General features: G+C 38.3%; 1 protein-coding gene and 1 long non-coding RNA gene across 2 annotated transcripts in view; one reads left to right on the forward strand and one right to left on the reverse strand.

Annotated features, from left to right (window-relative positions):
• CSMD3 (CUB and Sushi multiple domains 3) overlaps positions 1–21196 on the forward strand; it is a 669496-nt gene that overhangs the window by 604094 nt on the left and 44206 nt on the right. Inside the window, exons 57-62 of the mRNA XM_087706764.1 lie at positions 2310–2483; positions 4453–4635; positions 8040–8216; positions 9761–9940; positions 11467–11640; positions 18331–18504. Of these exons, the coding sequence (XP_087562890.1) occupies positions 2310–2483; positions 4453–4635; positions 8040–8216; positions 9761–9940; positions 11467–11640; positions 18331–18504 (1062 nt within the window). The remainder of the gene's footprint in view (positions 1–2309; positions 2484–4452; positions 4636–8039; positions 8217–9760; positions 9941–11466; positions 11641–18330; positions 18505–21196) is intronic.
• On the reverse strand, positions 986–11588 carry LOC148049144 (uncharacterized). The gene is made up of 4 exons (XR_015695602.1): positions 11560–11588; positions 5548–5647; positions 2822–2998; positions 986–1120 (listed from the first exon to the last, which is right to left on the reverse strand). It is a non-coding gene; the product is annotated as an uncharacterized LOC148049144 (long non-coding RNA).

Consider the following 21196-nt stretch of genomic DNA (forward strand, 5'->3'; position numbering starts at 1 on the left):
CATGGTAACCTTGTCTTTACTACTTCAGATTTTCTTTTTTCTACCTGGCAACATCAATAATCATATGCCCCAAAGGCTTTAAACTATATGCATCGTAAAGACCATTAGTACTCCTCAGCTCTTCTTCAGTAGCTTGATGAAGACCATCTTACCTGAGGGACCCATTATCTGGCTCTATATCATCAATCACTTTAGAGTGCCTCTTCATGTGTTTTTTCTGGATATAAAAAAAGGAAGGAGTGGTTTACCAGTGTTGTGATTCGTCAACTGCCCACAGAGATGGCAGATGAGTCAGAGGAATCAGAGGAGATGGAGGGGGTGCCTGAGTTACCAGCAGAGCCAGTGAAAGGGTCTGAGGAACAGAAGGTCTCTGTTGAAGAGCAGGGTCCATCTACTCACAGTCAGGTGGAGAGACAGCTGTTTTCAGGACCTGAGAAGAACAAGGGGTGAGGCCTTGTCCCAGATGTGTGAATGCGTAGAGAAGGGCAGAGGGGAGAGCAATGCAGGACTAAGGGCCAGCTAACCAGGAAAAGAAGGAGACTTTAACAACATCCTCCCTGGCTGGCATATAAGGAGGAAGAGTGCAGGAGGCATGGGTGTCAGATACATCCATTCATGCTCCATAAGAGTTCCCTCCAGTGGTTTCCTTGACAGGATTTCCTTGCCACTAACCAGGTTGGTCAGGACTCTTTGTATTGGGATTTAAGTGCTGATTGAGGCTTCCTGCAGGGAACTCAGAAACTGTTACAGCTAGTGAATCACCTATGGATGTGTGACCTGGAGCATTGTCAGTGAATGCTGTGAATTCCTGCCTTCCTAAGTAAAAAGGGGGATTTTCCTCATGAGTAGGCTGTTGAGTGGGGCTCGTGAAGGCTGCGTCAGAACAACTATTGTCTTTCTTCTACGGAGAATAAAATGAAGTCTCCATCCCCCATTGTCACTAAAATTCATATCTTTTTCTGACATCTTCCTACATAGCACTTGCCTGCTCGCTTTAGTGGAGCAGCTAAAGTGGCCTTCACATTTTGGGTGACCTTGCTGAGGGTCACCAGCTCTCTTTGTTCATCCTTCTCAGAAACCCCCTTTTGCCATTATTTGAGAGGGTTGACTGACTTTCACTCTGCAAAATGAAAAGGAGGATGACCTTGTGGGGGAAAAGTGGAAAATGAATTATTATTCCAAAGTAATTGACCTTAGCTGGAAAACCAACTCTTGTCTAGATTAGCACTTTACAAGAAGAATTGATCGGGCTGACCAGCCAGCTGTTTTCAGGGAGGTAGATTTGATTTCTAAAAGGCCATCATACTATTGATCTTGATCTTTGCATAGATATTTGTCATTTCTAGGTTCATTCAAAAGCAATTTTATAACAGTTCTTTTTAAAACTGAATTTTCAGGGTAATATTTCTCACAAAGCACATCTCTTGACTCCTAGGATTTATTCAAACTGACCTTTCCATTTCTTAACTGCTCTATTTTCAGAGTCAGAACAGGAGAAGATATCCTTTAATGTCCAAGTCTAAGACCAAAATCTAATGTTTTCTGTATGATCACAATATTATCTCAAAAGGGGATGCTCTATAACAAGAAACTATTATTCCAGTACTTGCTATAAATTCAGATAAGTCTACATAATGGATGTCAAACTGGATTTCTTTGAGGGCCAGATCAGCATTGTATTCTCCTCCATGGACTGGCTTGGGAGGGAGTTAGACAGGACAAATGCCTCCTGCAGCACCCTGGTGACCAAAACAGGGAGGACACATGAAGCCCCCTCTGCTCCGTTCTCAGCCTGCACAGCCTCCTGCAGTACTTTGCCAGCCAAAACAGGGCAGGAGGGCTGCGTGCCCCCCCCTGCCCCATTTTGGTTGCCAGAGGCACCATGGGCCAATCCTTTGCTATTTCCAGGTTGGCCCTGTGGGCCAGATTTAAGCACATTGCATGCCAAATCCAGCCCGCTGGCCTTGAATTTGGCACCTCTGGTGTACCTGTTTCTTTGTTTATTTATAAAAGGGTTGAAATATAATGAACTAATGAACACATACACACACACACACACACACAGAGAGAGAGAGAGAGAGAGAGAGAGAGAGAGAGAGAGAGAGAATAGGTATAGGTTAGTTAATACATTGGTAATAATGAAGAACAATTTTCTCTATGAATTATATGAAAAACAAAGCTATAAGTTCAGCTTCATCATAATATTTTATTGATCACTGGTAAAACATATTGATGCTGTGTTGGCATAGTGAAGAATTTAGTTGGCTGATTATAACATAATTTTTATCTCCAATATTTATGTATCGTAGTGATTGACTGCGGTCATCCTGGCATTCCTCCAAATGCGATCCTTTCTGGAGAGAAATACACATTTGGATCTACTGTTCATTATTCTTGTTCAGGAAGGAGATCTTTAATAGGCCAGGCATCCAGGACATGTCAACTAAATGGACACTGGAGTGGAACAATGCCTCATTGCTCAGGTACCACTTTTAAAGTATGTGAATGTGCTTTTGAAACCATCCAATACAGCTTTCTATTTGGCTGCTCTTGTTTCCTTTTCAAGACTTCAAAAGCAGACCACATTTAAATCACAAACAACTGTAATCAAAGATAAGTTTCAGATTAGGTGCCCTCATTCACATATGGACTAGAAGGGAAGTGGTAGATTTCAAACAACATTTAGTGTAATAGGGAAATAGTAAATAGAATAGAAAGATTGAAAAGTAGGTAAGGCATTTGTATATTCTCTTCTTTTTGCATATTCCTGGGAAGGAGGTTATATTTCATATGGGTAATTTGTGCATCACTATTGCCTTACCCTTGATTTGCTTTTGTCCAATTTGGAAAATAATTGCTGCATGCCAAAAGTCTTCATCCACATAATATCTGTTTCTAATGAACTTATATAGGGATAGTTTCTGGAGAAGATTTTTCACAACTATCTCTAATTCATGGCATATTAGAGAACTAAAATTCCACAAAGGTATCAATACAGCTTTCAAATAAATAGAAATATATAGTTAGATTATAGTATAGATAGCAAGCAAGCACAGCTGTGCTTTTGTTGTATTGTTTAAAATTGTAATCACATCAGAACCATAACACATAACCTGAAGTAGGTTGAATGTCTTACCATTTTTCCTTAAACAAGTGTGTTGTGACAGTTTTAATTGTATAAATTATTGTTGTAAACTGTTAAACATCTCTGGCAAGTTCAGTTGTATATAGAAGTTATAGTATTATATATTAGCTACATCTTTAAAGTTAATGTTTTGGTGTTTAGGTTGCCCAACACTTTGGCTGTTCTGGTAAAGTCTTACCGGAGTTGAAATTCATACAGCACATATTTAGCGATTTGTGAATGTGCCTGTATCTGTGTGTTGTTTACCTTGTTTTTGGTAAATTTATCAGAAAGTTACAGAGGTGGATATGTTAGCTTAAAACAAATGCATCTGTTAATGTCAAACAGATAACAGAATAATAACCAAGTTGTGTTGTAGTTAAACAAAAAACTATTAAATGACATATTCACATAAGTTGAGGACTTGTGTACACCTTTATAAACAAGAAAGCACAAATCAGTTTCTGTGGATTAACTCCCACGTGGAAATTATGATTTTTGATCCTGAGAATGTACATCTTCTATAGTAAGGTAGCAGGTTTAATAATTGTCTTGTGGCAAATCTGTGTAATCAAGAATTCCTAACATGCTTTGTTATTGTATCCTATTCTTTAATCACACAATAGGAGAGAAGAAGATCATACAATGGACCTTATTTCTATGTAATCTAATAATATTAGAAGGATTGCCTATATATGATTATTTGCTAAAGGGCATATACATGTGTAGATATAATATCTTCTCATATTCCATATGTAACTAGAAAAGTAGGAATATATTTCACCTTATTTTGCAATGCTTGTAATAAACTTACAAGCTTGAAGCTCCAGAAAGTTCGACAACTATTTTTCTTGTAATGCGTATCACATTTTACTCTTGGTAAGCTGCATTTTTATTACAATAATTTGGACACTGATTTTTGCTTCAGTGTAATTTAACCTGAAGATACTGTAATTTGACTCTAAAGTAGACAAGCCACTGACCAGATATAACTCATATTCTACATTGAACTGGACAGCTTCTTTAAAAAAAATACCATGGAAATAAAGCATTGGTTTTATTTTGTTTTGATTGTTTGTTTGTTTTTAAAAATCAAGAACATTAAATAAGGTACTTGAAATTTCTATGGTCTTGACTGAGTACTGTATGTTCCAAATTGAGAAAGTCAGTGTACAATTACCAAGTCTGGAATGGACACCTTTTTTTTTTGGTAGCCTTTTATTTTTGTACTGATTATGAATTGATTCCTCTTGTTTCAGGTTCCTATAGCAGGACCAATACAATATAACCCTAAGTATTCTACCCGAAATGATATTTTTTTCTTCCAGGTGACACAGCAGGGACTTGTGGGGATCCAGGAATCCCAGGCCATGGTTCTAGGGAACAAACTAATTTTAGAACTAAAAGTGTTGTACAGTTCTCTTGTGAGCTTGGTTACATCCTTCATGGATCAGAAGAAAGAACTTGTTTGGCAAATGGAAGTTGGACAGGAAGGCAACCAGAATGTAAAGGTAAATTATTTTCATAACTATTGGTTTTAAAATTGCTACATGAGTGTTTATAAAACAAAGTGTTATAATAAAGTCATTATGTATCTGAAATCTATTAGCTGCTTATATTATCCTTCATGACCCTAATACAGTCAGGTATAGTTTTGATGACCTAAAATTTATATATATTTGTGTGTGTGTGTGTATGTGTGTGTGTGTATGTATGTATGTATATATACACACATACATACATACATACATACATACATATATGTGTATATATATATATGTACACAAAACACACATCACACACACACACACACTGAGTGAATCAAATCCTACGATAACTTCCAACAGTTTCAGTCCAGAATGGGACAACTCACCACAACTGACTGGTCACACCTAACCGGCCACAGGACAAATCGTCGCAGGACAATTCAATGTGGCATTAGCCAAGAGAGTGACAGGTTCATTTGGAGCAAGCCTGGTCTTGCTTTTAAGTTTGAACCTTCTCAGGTTAGAATTCCTTGAGGCTGGGATGAGCTGCAATTCTACTTCTCCCTCTCTTGGGTTATACTGTGTTGAATTGTCCCACGGCAAGTTGTACACCTGTTTCAGTCATATACATATTCAGTGACTTATCTGTCCTACATCCTACTCATGGTCATTTAGGAGAAGAAAAGGAAATCAGATGATGAAAGGTGCATTATGAGGCACCCTTCAGTATTTGCATGCAACATCATGATTCAAGTTCAGAGGACAGGGTTTATATAATTTTGTCATTTTGGATTCATGAAGTTAAGTAGGACTGCTTACTTAATGCAGCCTAGGCAAGCCAAAAAGTTGGACACCTGTGACTTATAGCATTGCAAACAGTTGTACTCATGTGTTTTCCAAGGATCATATCTGTAGTGGAATTTTTAAAAATCCTACCTTACTTTTTGAATATGGTCACAACTCTATGATATCCTTGTGCTCTCTGAGCTAAGTTGATGGTCTTCTAAACTGCTACACAATATACAGAGTATACATCCTAGGAAAAAGTAAAAAAAAAAAAAAACCAGTAGTGTTCCGATATTTGAGGGGCTGCCACAGACAGTAGCAGGTCAAGCTATTTTCCAAAGCACCTGAAGGCCAGACAAGGACTAATGGATTGAAACTGATCAAGGAGAGATTCAACCTAGAAATAAGGAGGAACTTTCTGACAGTGAGAACAATCAACCAAGGGAAGAACTTGCCTTTGGAAATTATGGGAGCTTCATTACTTGAGACTTTCAAGAAGAGATTGGACTGCCATTTTTCAGAAATGGTGTAGGATCTCCTGCTTAAGTGGCGGGGGGGTCAGATTAGATGACTTATAAAGCCCCTTCCAACTCTGTTAATCTGTTAAGGAGAGTGGCCTTCTAATAAAGCAGATTATTTGTTTTCCTAATATAGAATTGTTTGTCATGACAAGCAGGGAGATATATTTCTCATAGAGATGTTAGAAATTGAATTTGAATATATCTATAGACAAATTATATTTTCTTTCCTAGAGATAGAACCCATCCAGATTTAAAATTGTCAGGAATACTAAGGTTTTAAAAAATAGTCACAATCACAATAAAATGAATTCCTCCAGTCCATGACACAGCACAAAGTATGCTAATATTAAGTTTTCTACTTCAGAGGCCTTTCCGTCTTAGTGAAGAAGTTGGTATTTGGCATTGTCCTTGGAGTTTCTGTGTAGAACAATGACCATCATTCAATATTTTACCAACTGGGAACTAAACTCCTTTCATTGATTATATTTTAAGTTATATTTTTTTCAACATACATACATTTGATTTCTGTTTTATGTAATTTATGCAACTTTCTGTGCTATGGTACACTTTTTTATTAAGATATAGCTAGCACTTGTATACTTTTTTTGTAACTATCCTTCCTAGAATGAGGCTGTTTTATCTTCCTCCCACAACTTTTCCATAAGATTCTCTTTGATACTATTGTCATTGTCTTTGCTGGTCTTTTAAAATCAGCACATTTTATACAAACTAAAATTCATGTGTGATTGACATTGATAGCATCTGACATCATTGTATTCGCTGTGGGAATATCATTTGTTCCAAAGAATTTGAACAGTAATTAGTGTTTGAGGAGTACAACAAAACAACTTGACTTTAGCATTTTTAGTAACATTTGAGCACCCCACCAGCAGAAATAATCATGTACCTTACAGGTGTGTAGTGAATTATACAGATTTGTTTATTTTAAATACATTTGTGTATTAAATAGCTGTGTATTGCTTGCAAAATCTGGCTAGATTTATAAATATTGCTAGTGATAAGAGCTTTCACTTTTCACAAAATCAATTATTATGGTGTGTATTTAAATTACAATTCAATTTTATATTAACTAGAAGTTGGGGATCCATAATGAGCCACAGTGATTTCAAAATGATAAGTGCAACATGACTTCACTACACAAATGATACAATTATTTGTTTGTATCATGAGGCAGGTGTAGATATTTCATTCATATGATGGCAAGTTTACACTCATGCATATATACATACAGACACATGTATGTGTCAAAATGGCCTGAAAATACTGAATAACAACACACACACAAAGGAAATACATAAAAGATTTGTGACTTTTGAAACTGGGCTATTCAACCGGGGATTTTTCTTAAAATAAAATAATTTTATGAATCAAGCCATAGATAAGAGAGTGAGATTATGCTAGGTGTTATTAGAGACTTGCTTTCTAAATGTTTACCAAAGCTGAATTGTATGAGTGGGTTTGTTAAAGTAAAAAAAAGATTATTTATGTTAAAAATGATTTTTTTATGATTTTATAATTTTCAGTAGGTAGTCATTTGTACTCTAGTGTACTATAAAAATGTACATGGCTTTGTGCCCTGTAGCTGTGATACTGAATAATTTATTTACTTTTCAGAATGCCCATTTTCCTGCTCAGAAGCAGTAAATGATCAGAAAAAAGTGATAACATTTGATATAAAAAATGAAGCTGATAAAAGCAAACTGTTTCACCTTTTCAACAGTAGATAAAATCTGAGAATATTTTCATGAAAAGTCATGAATTTTGAGCTATAGTTCAGCATTTTAATTCAAACTGTGTAACAATTTATATGGAGGAATATTTTTGATAATCTGAAAACTGCATCCATGTTTCAATCAAGAAAAATTAAAGAAGGGCTCCATTTCAGCTGAATATATGAAAATTTGGGAGGAAAACTCAAGGCATTTGGGCAAGTTTTATGTCACTGAAAATGAAGGTGTTTTTTTTCCCCTTCATGTAAACTACTTTTTAATGAGTAGATTGGATTGTTAGTTGCAACTTCAATTATTTAAGCTATTAAGTAATTGTTCTCTGTGTTTGTTTTCCTTCCCAATTCTGGCATTTTCACACTGACTGTTCAAGCTGTTCAGTGTGGTAACCCTGGAACAACAGCTAATGGGAAAGTGTTTCAAATTGATGGCACAACATTCTCTAGTTCTGTGATTTATTCCTGCATGGAAGGCTATATTCTGTCTGGACCTTCTGTGCGACAATGCACTGCCAATGGGACGTGGTCTGGTTCCTTGCCGAATTGTACAAGCAAGTATCCATTGTTCCTACTATTATTGCAATCTTTAGAACACCACCTACAGCTTCTGTATTTGGGGAAAGTCAGATTGGGGAGAAAGAGCAGGCTGGTGCCAGAATCATCCCTGTTGCAGATTTAGCTTCCCCACCACCCAGGACCAGGTTTCCAGAGCTTGACCATTCAAGGTTGTTCCATGCAAACCAATGATGTTGTCGTAGCTTCTCTACACAGAGAAGGCAGAGACAGCTTGGAAACTTGATGCATCCATCAAACTCTTCTTGTGTAACTTATGATGCATCTCCAGTGTTCCTTGCCCTTTGTCCCTACTTTCCTCTGTTTTTATCTTTACCCACTTGACTCCCATTTTTGAAGGGAAGAGTGGTCCTCTCTGTCATTGGCCTGCTAGTGTTAATAGTGCTTCTGAGGCTCTGAGATTTTCAGCACTCAATATAATGGCTGACCTGAGTGACTAATGACAGCAAAGATGGGTGAGAATTTACAGCGGCAGATATAAGTATCATGCAGTCACTGAAAGTCAACATTGCCTTGATGGCACATAATCAATACATTTAATGGCAAAAATGGAAAGAATATTATTGCTCTCTTACTGTAAAGATGTATTATTTTGTATATGTGGGTGGAATCTTTTGTAATAAAAAGATGTACATGTTAATGAACAACTGTGTACATGTTAATGTACAACAATGTAGATATGCCTAAGCAATTCCTGACACTGCTGTTTCACACCACATATGCTCGTTTGGGCAAAAAAAAAATCATGCCTGAGTCTACCAGATTCAGATTTCCTGGAGCCATTAGACAAGGCTGCATCCTTTACCACTTTAACAATGACTTCTTTTTGGGTTGGAAGATGAAATGTTTGTGTCCTTACACATTATGTCAAACTCTAAAGTACGGTCTCCTTAAGCTGTTCAAGCAATCTCTAAAGCTGACAATTTACACAAATTTCTGCCCTTTGCTAAATAGAATTGTCTTCTCTTTTCAAATCAGCATAGTAGGTGAGATGCTGAGAGAGAGAATAAAGAATATCCCATTTTATTATCTCACCATCTTGATACAGAAGATGGTGGGCAGGTAAGAGAGGATCTTTTTGGTAGCAGCTGTTGGGAAACTTCTCAGCTAGGCTGGAAGAGGCAATGAGAGTCAAGCATGGGATTATTTTAGAGTCCTTGCATAGCCTCAAAAGACATAAGTTTGAACTCCTCTTCCTGCCTAGCTGGCTGTTTCCCAATGGCAGCAACTTGCCATTGTGAATCAGTCTCCAGAATTTTGCCATTATCTTGTCTTAATTCAACCTTCACAAAGTTAGAAAAGTGGAAATGAAAGCTGGAGTCTTAATTCCTTGACAAATGGATTCTGTAATTAGTAACAAATGTCAATGTTTGTTTGTCAATGTGACAAACTCAGCTTGCTTACAAAAGCTGCTACACAAAGGAAGTTGCCTTAGATATCACATTATACAATTATTCTAGATTGTTCACCTTGTAAAATGGGGGCACCCTTTAATATATCCTCATTTTCTTCCCCTTTATAGTAATCAGTTGTGGAGATCCAGGAATACCAGCCAATGGATTGAGATACGGGGATGATTATGTAGTTGGACAAAATGTTACTTATATGTGTCAACCTGGATACACAATGGAAGCCAACAGTTCCAAAATTCGTACTTGCACTAGTAATGCCACATGGAGCGGAATGCTGGCAACTTGTAAAGGTACTGCTTTGAATCTGGGTGGGTGGGTGGATGGGTGACAAGAGGGAGAGATGGGGGGCAGAGAGAGGGGAGAGAGAGACAGAAAGTTGATGAATGACCTTGGAAGTCAAAGGAAAAGCCACAAGTAGATGAGCAGTTAGTTAAGATGTAGCTTAGCTGCCATGTGACTACGGCAAAAGTCTCATAAGGGACTTTCCCTAATTTCTTGGGCTGCAAAAGTCATGGGGATGAAATGTAGTTTCAGGCATGCATGGTTGATGTTGGCCTTGTAAAGTTGTCCAGGAGGAAAGGACACCTGGGTGAATGAATTCCACTTTATTCTAAGATTACATTAACAGAATTTTGTAGGTTTCAAAGTGCATTTCTCCTTCCTTCTATATTCTTTCTGCCTCTTATCCAACCAGTCCCCTGGCTGTGGCTCTCCCCAGGGTTTTCCAAGGTGATTCCCACACACCATTACAGAGAGATCTGTATGTGTTTACAGTAGTACCTTTGTACTCAGCTGGTTCAAAACTCATCAAATTTAGTACTTGATGCATTTCGATTGAAAAATGTTGTCCTGGTATTCATCTTAGTTTGGTTTTCAACATTCTGCAAACGGAAGTGGGGGTCCACTAGAGAGGGTAGACAGAAAGTCAGCCACGTGGGAAGGTTGCTACAAAAGAAGTGGGGGACAGCCACAGAGGGCGGCAGGAAGACAGCCATGCTGGGAAGATCTGGAAGACATAGGAAAAAGGACAGATAAAAAGTCCTTCCCAGCTGAAACAAAGAGGCGAGTGGTAAGGTATATGGTTTGTTTGGTACTCGTCCTTTTTAGTACTCATTTGCCTCCAGGAACCAATTAAGGATGAGAACTGAGATACCAGTGTATTAAAACAATTGAATATGATAATGCTGCATGTGGACTTGATTTGGCTTCAAAATGATTCCCTGATGCAAATCATGCACTGATGGAACAGAATAACAAGTAAATACATATAGGTAGAAACCAGATTTAGAATGGTTCCTTCAACCTTATTTCCTGAACAGTCAGAATTATATCTAATTGCATCCCTCCCAATATCTATAGCATGTCCATAATTCAAACAGTGTTCTGCAGAGTGACATGAGGATATGCCATTTCTGATGAGATTATAAAGTAGGGAATGCATTTCTATTAACTTTTTTATATCTTAACCTATCTTAGTATTCAAATTGTGATGATTGGTTTTTAGCGACTGGGTTATGTATCTCAAAATAAAGAACTAAAGAAACAGTCCTTCCCAACTTTATTTTTCCTTATGTATGTGACTGCATAATTGTCAGGCAAAGTGCCCATTGAAATGGCAAGAGGCTGTGAAAATAAACTATACTTAAGCAAGGAAATATGATTTGCAAAAAAAAAAAAAAAAAATACCCATACAGCAACCCATTTTTCTTAAAAAAAAAAAAAAGGTTGAATTAGCACATATGGTTATCATAGTGAGTATAGACACAGGAGACATTTGCTGCAGCTGCTATGCTAATGACTCTAAATGTTATTACAGCTGTTACCTGTCCAACTCCACCCCAGATTTCTAATGGAAAACAGGAAGGAATAAATTTTGATTGGGGGTTCAGCATTAGTTATGTCTGTTCACCTGGCTATGAATTATCATTTCCTGCTGTTTTGACTTGTGTTGGGAACGGAACATGGAGCGGTGAAGTCCCACAGTGCTTACGTAAGTATTTTTAAAAAAATATTTGCATTCCAGGCTGATAGTTGTTTCCATTCAATCTTAAAAGAAAACATAACAAAAGAAAAAGTGTCAATATCTGTAAGAAATAACTATAATATTTCTTCCACACACCCAATCAAGCACTGTGACTCAGTGGCTTAAAAGATGCCACAGAAGGTTGATGCAGTGGTGTTTTGAGTCCTACATTGTGTGACAAAGTGAGCTCTCATCATTTGCCTCATCTTCTGCCAACCTAGTATTCAAAAGCATGCCTCATGCAAGTAGATACATAGGTACCACTTTGGCGAGAAGGTAACCGTACGTCAAGTTTCACTGGACTCTCTGCTGTGGTGTGATATAATACTGGCCACATGATCATAGAAATAACTGTGGATGGCATTGGCTCAATGGCCTAAAGAAATGGAGATGAGCATTGCCCCCCAAAGTCTGCTGCAAGAAGTGAGACAGGAACCCACAGGGATTCTTTTATCTTTACTACATACACAAATCCAACAAAACTGCAAGGTCCTTTAATATCCATTATAAAACAAGGGACAAATTGCAGTGACCAGATAGGCGCTTGTGATCTCTTTCATCTTTGCTTTCTAGTCCTTTTTTCTTTAAAGATTTTAACTCCAATTAAACAGTTTAATCGGTCAGTTGTCATCTACAGCGACAACTAACCAGTTCTGGTTGTTTCTTTGTTTAGTTTATTCCTTCAAGTGTGTATTGACTTCTGGCAATTCCTTGGAGAAGAGCCTGCAGATTTCTTGGCAAGGTTTTTTTTGAACTGGCTTGCTATTGTCTTATTCCTGAGATTAAGGGGGAATGACTGGCTCAAAGTTATCCAGCTAGTTTCATGCCTAAGGCAAGAACTAAACTTCATGGTATTTAGCCTTCTGCCTTGACCACTACACCAAATTGACTCTTGTCTGTTTTAAAACTGATAAGCAAAAAACTAATGAAAAATAGAAGTCTTATTAGAATTAATTAATCAATCAATGATGCTTTCAGGAGGTTTAATTATAGTCATAGCCAGGATGAGAAAGGTGGTGATAGCAGTGGTGGGTTCCTACCGGTTTGGACCGGTTCAGCCAAACCGGTAGTGGTTTGGCAGCCTGGGTCACTGGAACCGGCAGCGACCCAGGCCTGCCAAGCTCCCAAACTGGTTCTCTGGGTGGCGCCATAGGTGGCGCCATCTTGTTTTTCACTTCTGTGTATACGCAGAACAATTTTTTTTTTGCACTGCACATACACGTGAAATGCACATCAAGTGTGTGCGCGTGTAGCATGCCCATGAGGAAACCAGCAATAGTGCTGGCCGGAATCCACCCCTGGGTGATAGATTGCAGTGAAATGAGGAAGTATAGTGGGAACATCCCAATTTTCATGGATGATATAATCAAAAGGTGAATTTTGCAGTGACTGCTGTTAACTACTGAAACACTTCCTTGATATGCTGATGCACCCCTATTTTCCTGAATGTTCAACACTGCATCATATTTGAAATTGCAAGTAATCCTTGATTTATAACACTTCATTTAGTGACCATTCAAAGTTACAACGACACTGAAAAAAGTGACTTATGATGATTTTTCACACTTAACAATCTTTGTAGCATTCTCATGATCATGAACAATCACTCATATCCCTAGGTTTTTTTTTTAATGAAATTGTAGAGGAAGGACTATTTTGTCTCATACAAAACTTAAAGCAAGTTTGTCAAACTTGACGAAAATGTCAACAAGAGCTAGTCTGAACATGAATGTTTTAACCAGGAATACCTGGATAATTTTTGTATTGTGGCTGACATTTGCAATGGCAAAATCTGTCCAGCCTGTGTCCCTGACAATTGGACTTCTGTTCCAGTATTATATTAAATTACCGATTTATGCAGAGGTTTTTATTAGCATAAAATTGGTGACACTGATGGATTTTGCATAGCTGCAGATTTCATTACAATAACAAATGTATGCTTACTTTTTACAGAACATTTTGTGAATATTTCTTTCTTTTTGCTGTGGGAAAAAAAGTATTAATTTTTTTAACAGAATAAATTAAATGGGCTGGATTATCAAAGAGAAGAGGAATGATCCTTCTTGTTTTACAATAAAGAAAAAAAACTTTGCAAATAAAAATTGAATAAAACTGTAATATTTTACATTCAAAAGTTCAGTGATACTGGATAATGTAGAAATGCTGTATTTTGATTAATGGATTAAAACCCATTTATTTTACTCAACAGATTCACAAATCTCGATCATTTTCCTAAGTCTTGTAATCTTTTTCAATCGCTACAAGATCTTCCTGTTTGATATGATTTGTGACGGCAAGAAGATTAAATCTTTTGAGGATTTAAAGCTTTCATGTTTTAGTTATTACAATAATAAGTGTTTATACAGTCTGTTAGAGAGTGGAGATCATATTTCATTCCACCTTATTGGCAGTTGATTTTATATAGTTGGAATTGTAAGCCAAATGTGATTATGGTGGCTGAATAACAGAAGAAGCCATGGTATTATTAATTAACAGAGCAGAAGCAAAAGCTCTCTTTGACCAAATAAAGGAGGAGGAGAACATTGAAGTATGAAAACTATAAGATGGAGGAAGCAAAAAACATGACCTCTGAATTCATTTCTCAAGCTGTCCAAAACATTTCTTCTACACTTGACTTGGACAAGGGGATAGATGGGGAACTCATCCAATATGCAGATGACACCAAGCTGGCAGGAATAGCCAACACTCCAGAAGATAGGCTTAAGATACAGAAGGATCTTGACAAACTTGAACATTAGGCACTATATAAGAAAATGAAATTCAATGGGGAAAAAAGTAAAGTTCTACATTTAGGCAAGAAAAACAAAATGCAAAGCATACAGAATATGTGGTACCTTCCTCAATAGTAGTAACTGTGACAGGGATCTTGGAATCCTAGTGGACAACCTTTTAAATATGATCCAGCAGTATGCAGCAGCTGCCAAAAAGGCCAAAACAGTTCTAGGCTACATAAACAGAGGGATAGAATCAAGATCACGTGAAGTGTTAATACCACTTTATAATGCCTCGGTAAGCCACACTGGAATACTGAATTCAGTTTTGGTTGCCATAGTGTAAAAAAGATGTGGAGACTTTTGAAAGACTGCAGAGAAGAGCAACAAAGATGATTAGGGGACTGGAGGCTAAAACATATGAAGAACGGTTGCAGGAACTGGGTATGTCTAGTTTAATGAAAACAAGGACATGATAGCAGTGTTCCAATATCTCAGGGGCTACCACAAAGAAGAGGGAGTCAAACTATTCTCCAAAGCACCTGAGGGTAGGACAAGAAGCAATGGGTGGAAACTAATCAAGGAGAGAAGTATCTTGGAACTAAGGAAAAATTTCCTGACAGAACAATTAATCAGTGGAACAATTTGTCTCCAGAAGTTGTGAATGCTGCAACAAAGGAAGTTGTTGGATAACCATTTGTCTGCTGGTGTAGAGTTTCCTGCCTAAGCAGGGGGTTGGACTAGAAGACCTCCAAGGACCCTTCAAACTCCGTTATTCTATTCTATCACATGATCAAATATATATATATATAAATCAGTCTGTGTTTTCACAAACATGCCCATTACCAATACTACAAGAGTAAGATGAGGACTTTCATCACTTATGCCTTGATCACCTAATGGCTTGACTACTGCACTACACTCTATATGGGGCTGCCCTTGAAGACAGCCTATAAGCTTCAATTGGTTCAGAATGCAATGACACAGGCAATGGTGGTCCAATTTGTAAACTTATCAGACTCACTGGGAGTCAGATGACATATAAATGGTTTAATGCAATCAGCCAGATGTTCAGACTGAATATGGCATTTTTATCTACAAGGACCTTATCATATTCCCAAGGACCTGGGATAGGCAGACACGGATACTTTATGTTGTTAGAGGCATTGTCACAGAATGTAAACTGCTACATGTAAAACTGCCTTTTGCAATTGACTGATGGCAAATTTGCCAATTCTTATGTTCAATTGGTATTCCAGGTGTTTTGGGAGTGCACCAAGGCCACTATCATTATGGGTACTACCTTTGATTTCTTTTGACACAGTTGTTAATAATTATTGTCAATTAATATATTTCAGTGGTCAAAGAATTCCTCATCCTGCCATGTACTGCATTTTTTTCCCCAAAACATGTCTTTGTTTGATATAACATCTGGAATATGGGAACAAGTATAAATAGAAAAAGTTGGGAAAGAAAAATATTTATGTAATTCACAATTGAAGGAATATGCCATTGCATTTTCCTCTCCCCCTCTCCAGTTATCAACCCAAATCATTATTTTTGGTCTTGGTCACAAGTAGGAAGACTTTAAATTGCAACCTTAAAATCTGCCATTGGAGTCACATAGAAACAATTATATTGTAGAATAAAATTATTCTACTGCAATCTAATTATTATATTAATAGCCTGCCTTTTTTTAGGGGAATCTTGAAATGATGTAGATATTGGTCTCCATAGACTATGACTCCATTAGAAGAACTCCATGAGATAGGATAGGCTGAAAGAAATAGCAAAGGGCTCAAAGTCACCATCAACGTGTTCTGACCTAGGCTTCCCCAGCAGCATGAGTCCGAGTCCTCATCCCGATAAACCCCTTTTATTTAATTTACAGTGAATTCCTCTCCAGCAGTGTCTTTCCTCCCCCACAGTCTTTCAAGATAGTTCACAATTACCAACCTTTATCAGGCTTGGAGAGTGGCCAGGCTGACATCTTTCAGATGCCACAATACTTGTCAAAAATGCAGCAATGAATTAATTGTCTCCTGCAAACACCCCTCCCCTTTCACTCCTCGTTTATTCCCTATGGGAGGGGCATTCACTATCCACCTGTGGCTTTACTCCCAAGTTTACCCTTGTTAGCTGTTCCCTTCATCTGGCAACACTGTGTATGCGCACATTGGGAACAGGCTCCAGCTGTTCATCTGCCTCACTGATGTCTGACTCTGAAGGCAGCTGATAACTGTCGGAGTTATCATAACTCATCGGAGCCTTCCCCAGATTCCAGAACTGGTCCATTTTCCTCCCCAACCTCCTCACTGTCCAGATCTGCTGCCAGCTCCGATGCCCTCTGGCGGGCCACAACACAATGCTCTGTAGTGAACTGAAACCTGGCCCTTGTCAAACCCAAGGCCAGTATCTTAACCACAATACCATATGGGCCTTAGGATATTCCTAAAAGACTCTTGAGTCTCATTCTCAATTGTATCCATACACATTCATTGAGAATGCCACTTCCCATTGCCAGTTGATTTGCCACTATGAAAACAGAGCATTAGACATTTTCATAGGATATTTTATATTCACTTTTAATCTACTATGTATCAATGATTTTAGATGTTACAGGGCAACACATTTAGAGAGTTAGATAGAATTGGTTAGTGGTACATATCAAAACCATGAACAAGATTGTCAAGCACATTTCAGATTAAACTCATATTGAATTTTATTGGAAGAGGTCTTAACTAGCACATCCATAGATGCTTCCTACATTATTTTAGCAGTTCCTGCAAGTGAAATAAATCCACTTTGATCGCAATCATATACAGTAAATGAGCACTGGAACGGATGGCTTTGTAAATCAATGTGTTAAATAAATGAATAGGCCAAATTTTGTTCCTATTTATATCTAAAAGGTTCAGTATTAGTTACTTTTACTTATTTTCAATGTTGTCTTTTACTGCAGTGAGATTTGCTGAGGTATTATTTGGGAAAGGACATATTAATGAAACCAATAATTATAATTGTATCTCCAGATATTCTAATCAAATATTATCTCTTTTTTTACATTACTGCAATATCATGGCTAATATGCTTGGATTGGACTATGCCTTCAGCCAAGTTTCAGGCCTACCTTCTCAGTTTTATCATTCTCTGAGCAGAATAATCCTTTCTCATTGCTCAGTTGCTCTGGTCAAATCCAATACCATCTTAATGTTAATGTTAATGTTAATGTTAATGTTAAGTGACATAAAACAGATGCCTGATTAATTTTCTTTTGTACTTACAGTTAGGATGTTGTCAGAAATAGCAAGGTGTAAGTACTGCTGACAAGGAAGACCCCATGACTTATTCTCTACTACAAAGAGTAGCAGTTTATCTGCACAGTTCCCCAGGTGGGGGGGGGGGGAGAATGGACTGATGTGCATTGCCATGATGTCTAGTTTCTATGGTTACATACTCAGACAGAATTGCTAAGCATCCAGTAATAGAAAGTGGCTAGGAAAAGGCTGGAGAATATCAATGCATGATGTAATTCCTACAAATATTCTCTTATTAAAGCAATAATCAAATAGCAAACAAAATCTGTGTGATATTTGTTTAAGAAATGTTTTAAATATTTTCTTGAAAGTCTCTGTCCTTGTTAACATAGTTGACAATGAACAAAAGGAATTTTGGACCCTCTGCATATTAACTATTAGCTTTTGACATTTACACAGAAAAAGACAAGATTTAGACCATTCTGTCTTAAGAATATGATTTGCATTTACACCTTCTGTAGGTATATGTGTGCATACTGCAGTTCCACTTATTATTTTAGAACAGAATTTTGTATGATTATAAAAGGCTTCAAGCTGATTTTCATCACATACAAGCCTATCTCTCTAAAAAGAAACATCAATATAATTCCACATTTTTATCTTTACAGCAAAGTTTTGTGGTGACCCAGGAGTACCTGCTCAAGGCAAAAGGGAAGGCAAAAGCTTTATTTATCAGTCAGAAGTCTCTTTCAGTTGTAATCTTCCATTTGTGCTGGTTGGTTCCAGCACTCGTATATGTCAAGCAGATGGTACATGGAGTGGATCATCTCCCCGTTGCATAGGTATGGTGGCATCTTTCCTAATTGGTAGCTTGCTGTGTTTTTGGTTTGTTTTTTTACAACAGTGTTTAACTTCTATGGACTTCAACTGCTAGAATTCTCCTCTGTCCTGTTCACTCAGAATGGAAACATAATGGTGGTTTAATAGCAGTAGTACCGGCGCCTGCCCAGAGCACCGGGTACCGTTCCAATACGGTGCTCCAGAGGGCTCGCCCACCTGCCCGAGCTCCTTACCTGTATTTGAGCTCTTTGGTGCTTCCGTGCACATGCACGGAGTGCAAGGGGACTGCGCTCCGCTCCGCTGAACAGCTGGAATGTATGTGCGCGCTGCACATGTTTGTGTGCATGCTGTGCGTGGTCAAGTGGTGGACACTGAACCCTGTTGCACTATACCAGTTGCAATGGGATCCAGAACCCACCACTGTTTAGTAGATTTATTAATTCCCTTATCAAAACTCCAGAGTTGTCCCAGCCAAAAGCAGACCAATAGTAGTCCACAGAGCAATGGCCAATGAGTCCACAAGTCACTGGAAAGCTTCCAAACAAGACAAATATACCAGGAAAAATTAAATTCATAACACAAGAGGATTTACAAGACGAGAAAAGTCCAGAGTTTATAACGCACAATGTGAAGTCAAAGCACAGCATCAATCCAAAGCAAGGCAGGAATCACAATGACCAGGAAATACACAGCTAGGAAATGAACATGTTCCCAGCCTTGTCTCCATCTGTCTGCTCTGCTAAATAGCCAGCAGCTTTGTATAAGTAGTTGTTGCTTAACACGAAATCAGTTAGTGACTGTTCAAAGTTACAATGGACTTCCCAATTCTACTTTTGACCTACTGTAATCATATGCTCCATTTTGGTGCTTGGCAACTGTTGTAGCCTCGTAAGTCCTCGGACTTACGAATGACAGCTCGGCAGCAGCCAGGCGCGTCTTAGCCAATCAGACGCGCCTGCCAGTTGCCGGGCTGTCATACGCAAGGTTATTGACTCGTCCGTCTGACAGCTCAGTATAAAAGGCTGTCAGACGGGAACTTTTTAACCCCGGACACCGCAGCCAGAGCCTCCTTGTCAATCTGGCTCGGTGTCCGGGGTTAAAAAGTTCCACGACTATCTCTATGGTCGGCACTTTACAGCAACCAGTTTACATTTACAATCATTTGCAGTATCCCATGTTTATGCAATCATAATTTGTTGGCATTTTTTCCTGGTTTCCAGTGTTTACTTCCTGTTTCTGACCCAAAAAAAAGCACCATTGGGTATAAATTTTCACTTAATCACTGGGCATTTGCTTGATAGCCAGTCCTTAAGCAAACCAAGGTATTTGCTTAATGACTGAGGGAAAAAAAAGCTTGTAAAATTGGTCACATGATATGCCACAATCGAAAGTTGAGAACTACCTATGCAGGAAAAATTCCATTCCTGCTCTCCCACACACACTCATGCATTTTTGGAGCTATTCTACATTGCTAACAGGATTCTTAGTGTGGTTTTCCAGCAATGAAGACAGGGGTGGGCTGCTGGATGTTTGCAGGGGTTCGAGAGAACCTCTAGCTAAGATTCTGTGCCCCCAATGATTTGGGTCCTCATTTTACCCACCTTGGAAGGATGGAAGGCTGAGTCAATCTTGAGCCTGGTGAGATTCGAACTGCCAAATTGCAGGCAGTCAGCAGGCAACAGAAGTAGGCTGCAGTTCTGCACTCTAACCACTGAGCCACCATTCTTTCTACATTATCCTTTTATATTTTTACTTTTGCTTAACACACTTCTGTTTTTGCTGTGCCTTTTCTCATTTGGACCATTTACTCCTTTTGAAAGGAAAAAACTTCTCTCCCTTTAAAAAAAAAATTGGCTGCTTTACTCTGTTTGCCGGTGGTTGCAGAGCTTCCAAAACACACATCTCTTCTCACACCTGTTTCAAGGTTGAAGCATTATTGGCAACTCTGCCTTGCTGACGCTGGGGACAAGGCCTAGATAGGAGCACAGGTGCCTGCAATTTTTCCAAGCAGCCTGCTCTTCCATAACTTATAACGGGATGTATAATTGCATCTTCAGTGCAAAATTGCAATCTTACCAAGGAACAGGTTCTTATGCATGGTGGTATTTAGAATTGAATGCAAATTTGGTAATGCTTAAAACATATCCAATGATGTCGGTTTATGATTACTAGCTTGTGACTAACCTAAGTCCCTGTTAGTGAATTCATTCTAAGCATGGCTGCAGGGAAAGCAATAGCAATAGCACTTAGACTTATACTGCTTTACAGTGCTTTACAGCCTTCTCTAAGCAGTTTACAGAATCAGCATATTTGCCCCCAACTATCTGGGTCCTCATTTTACCCACCTTGGAAGGATGAAAGGCTGAGCCAACCTTGAGCCTGGGGGGATTTGAACTGCCAAATTGCAGGCAGCTGGCAGTCAGCAGAATTAGCCTGTAGTACTGCAGTCTAACCACTGAGTCACCGCAGCTTATATAGGATATCCATCCTATTGATTATAGTGCCTCTGTATACAAGGAAAATATTATTATATAAATTGTTTGTGGATATTCAAGCAGGGAGGGAAGGTTACCACTGGAAATGCAGAATTTGGCCTGTTGTCTCTTTAGCATTGGATAGCTTTACTGGAGCAATTTTCACAACCAATAAATAAGCATAAGGTATGAAAGATAAGGGCACAACAATCAAAGGGTA

Source organism: Thamnophis sirtalis, unplaced genomic scaffold (genome assembly GCF_051295495.1).
Source record: "Thamnophis sirtalis isolate CommonGarterSnake01/CBP01778 unplaced genomic scaffold, rThaSir2_p1.2 scaffold_2, whole genome shotgun sequence".
Lineage (NCBI taxonomy): Eukaryota > Metazoa > Chordata > Lepidosauria > Squamata > Natricidae > Thamnophis > Thamnophis sirtalis.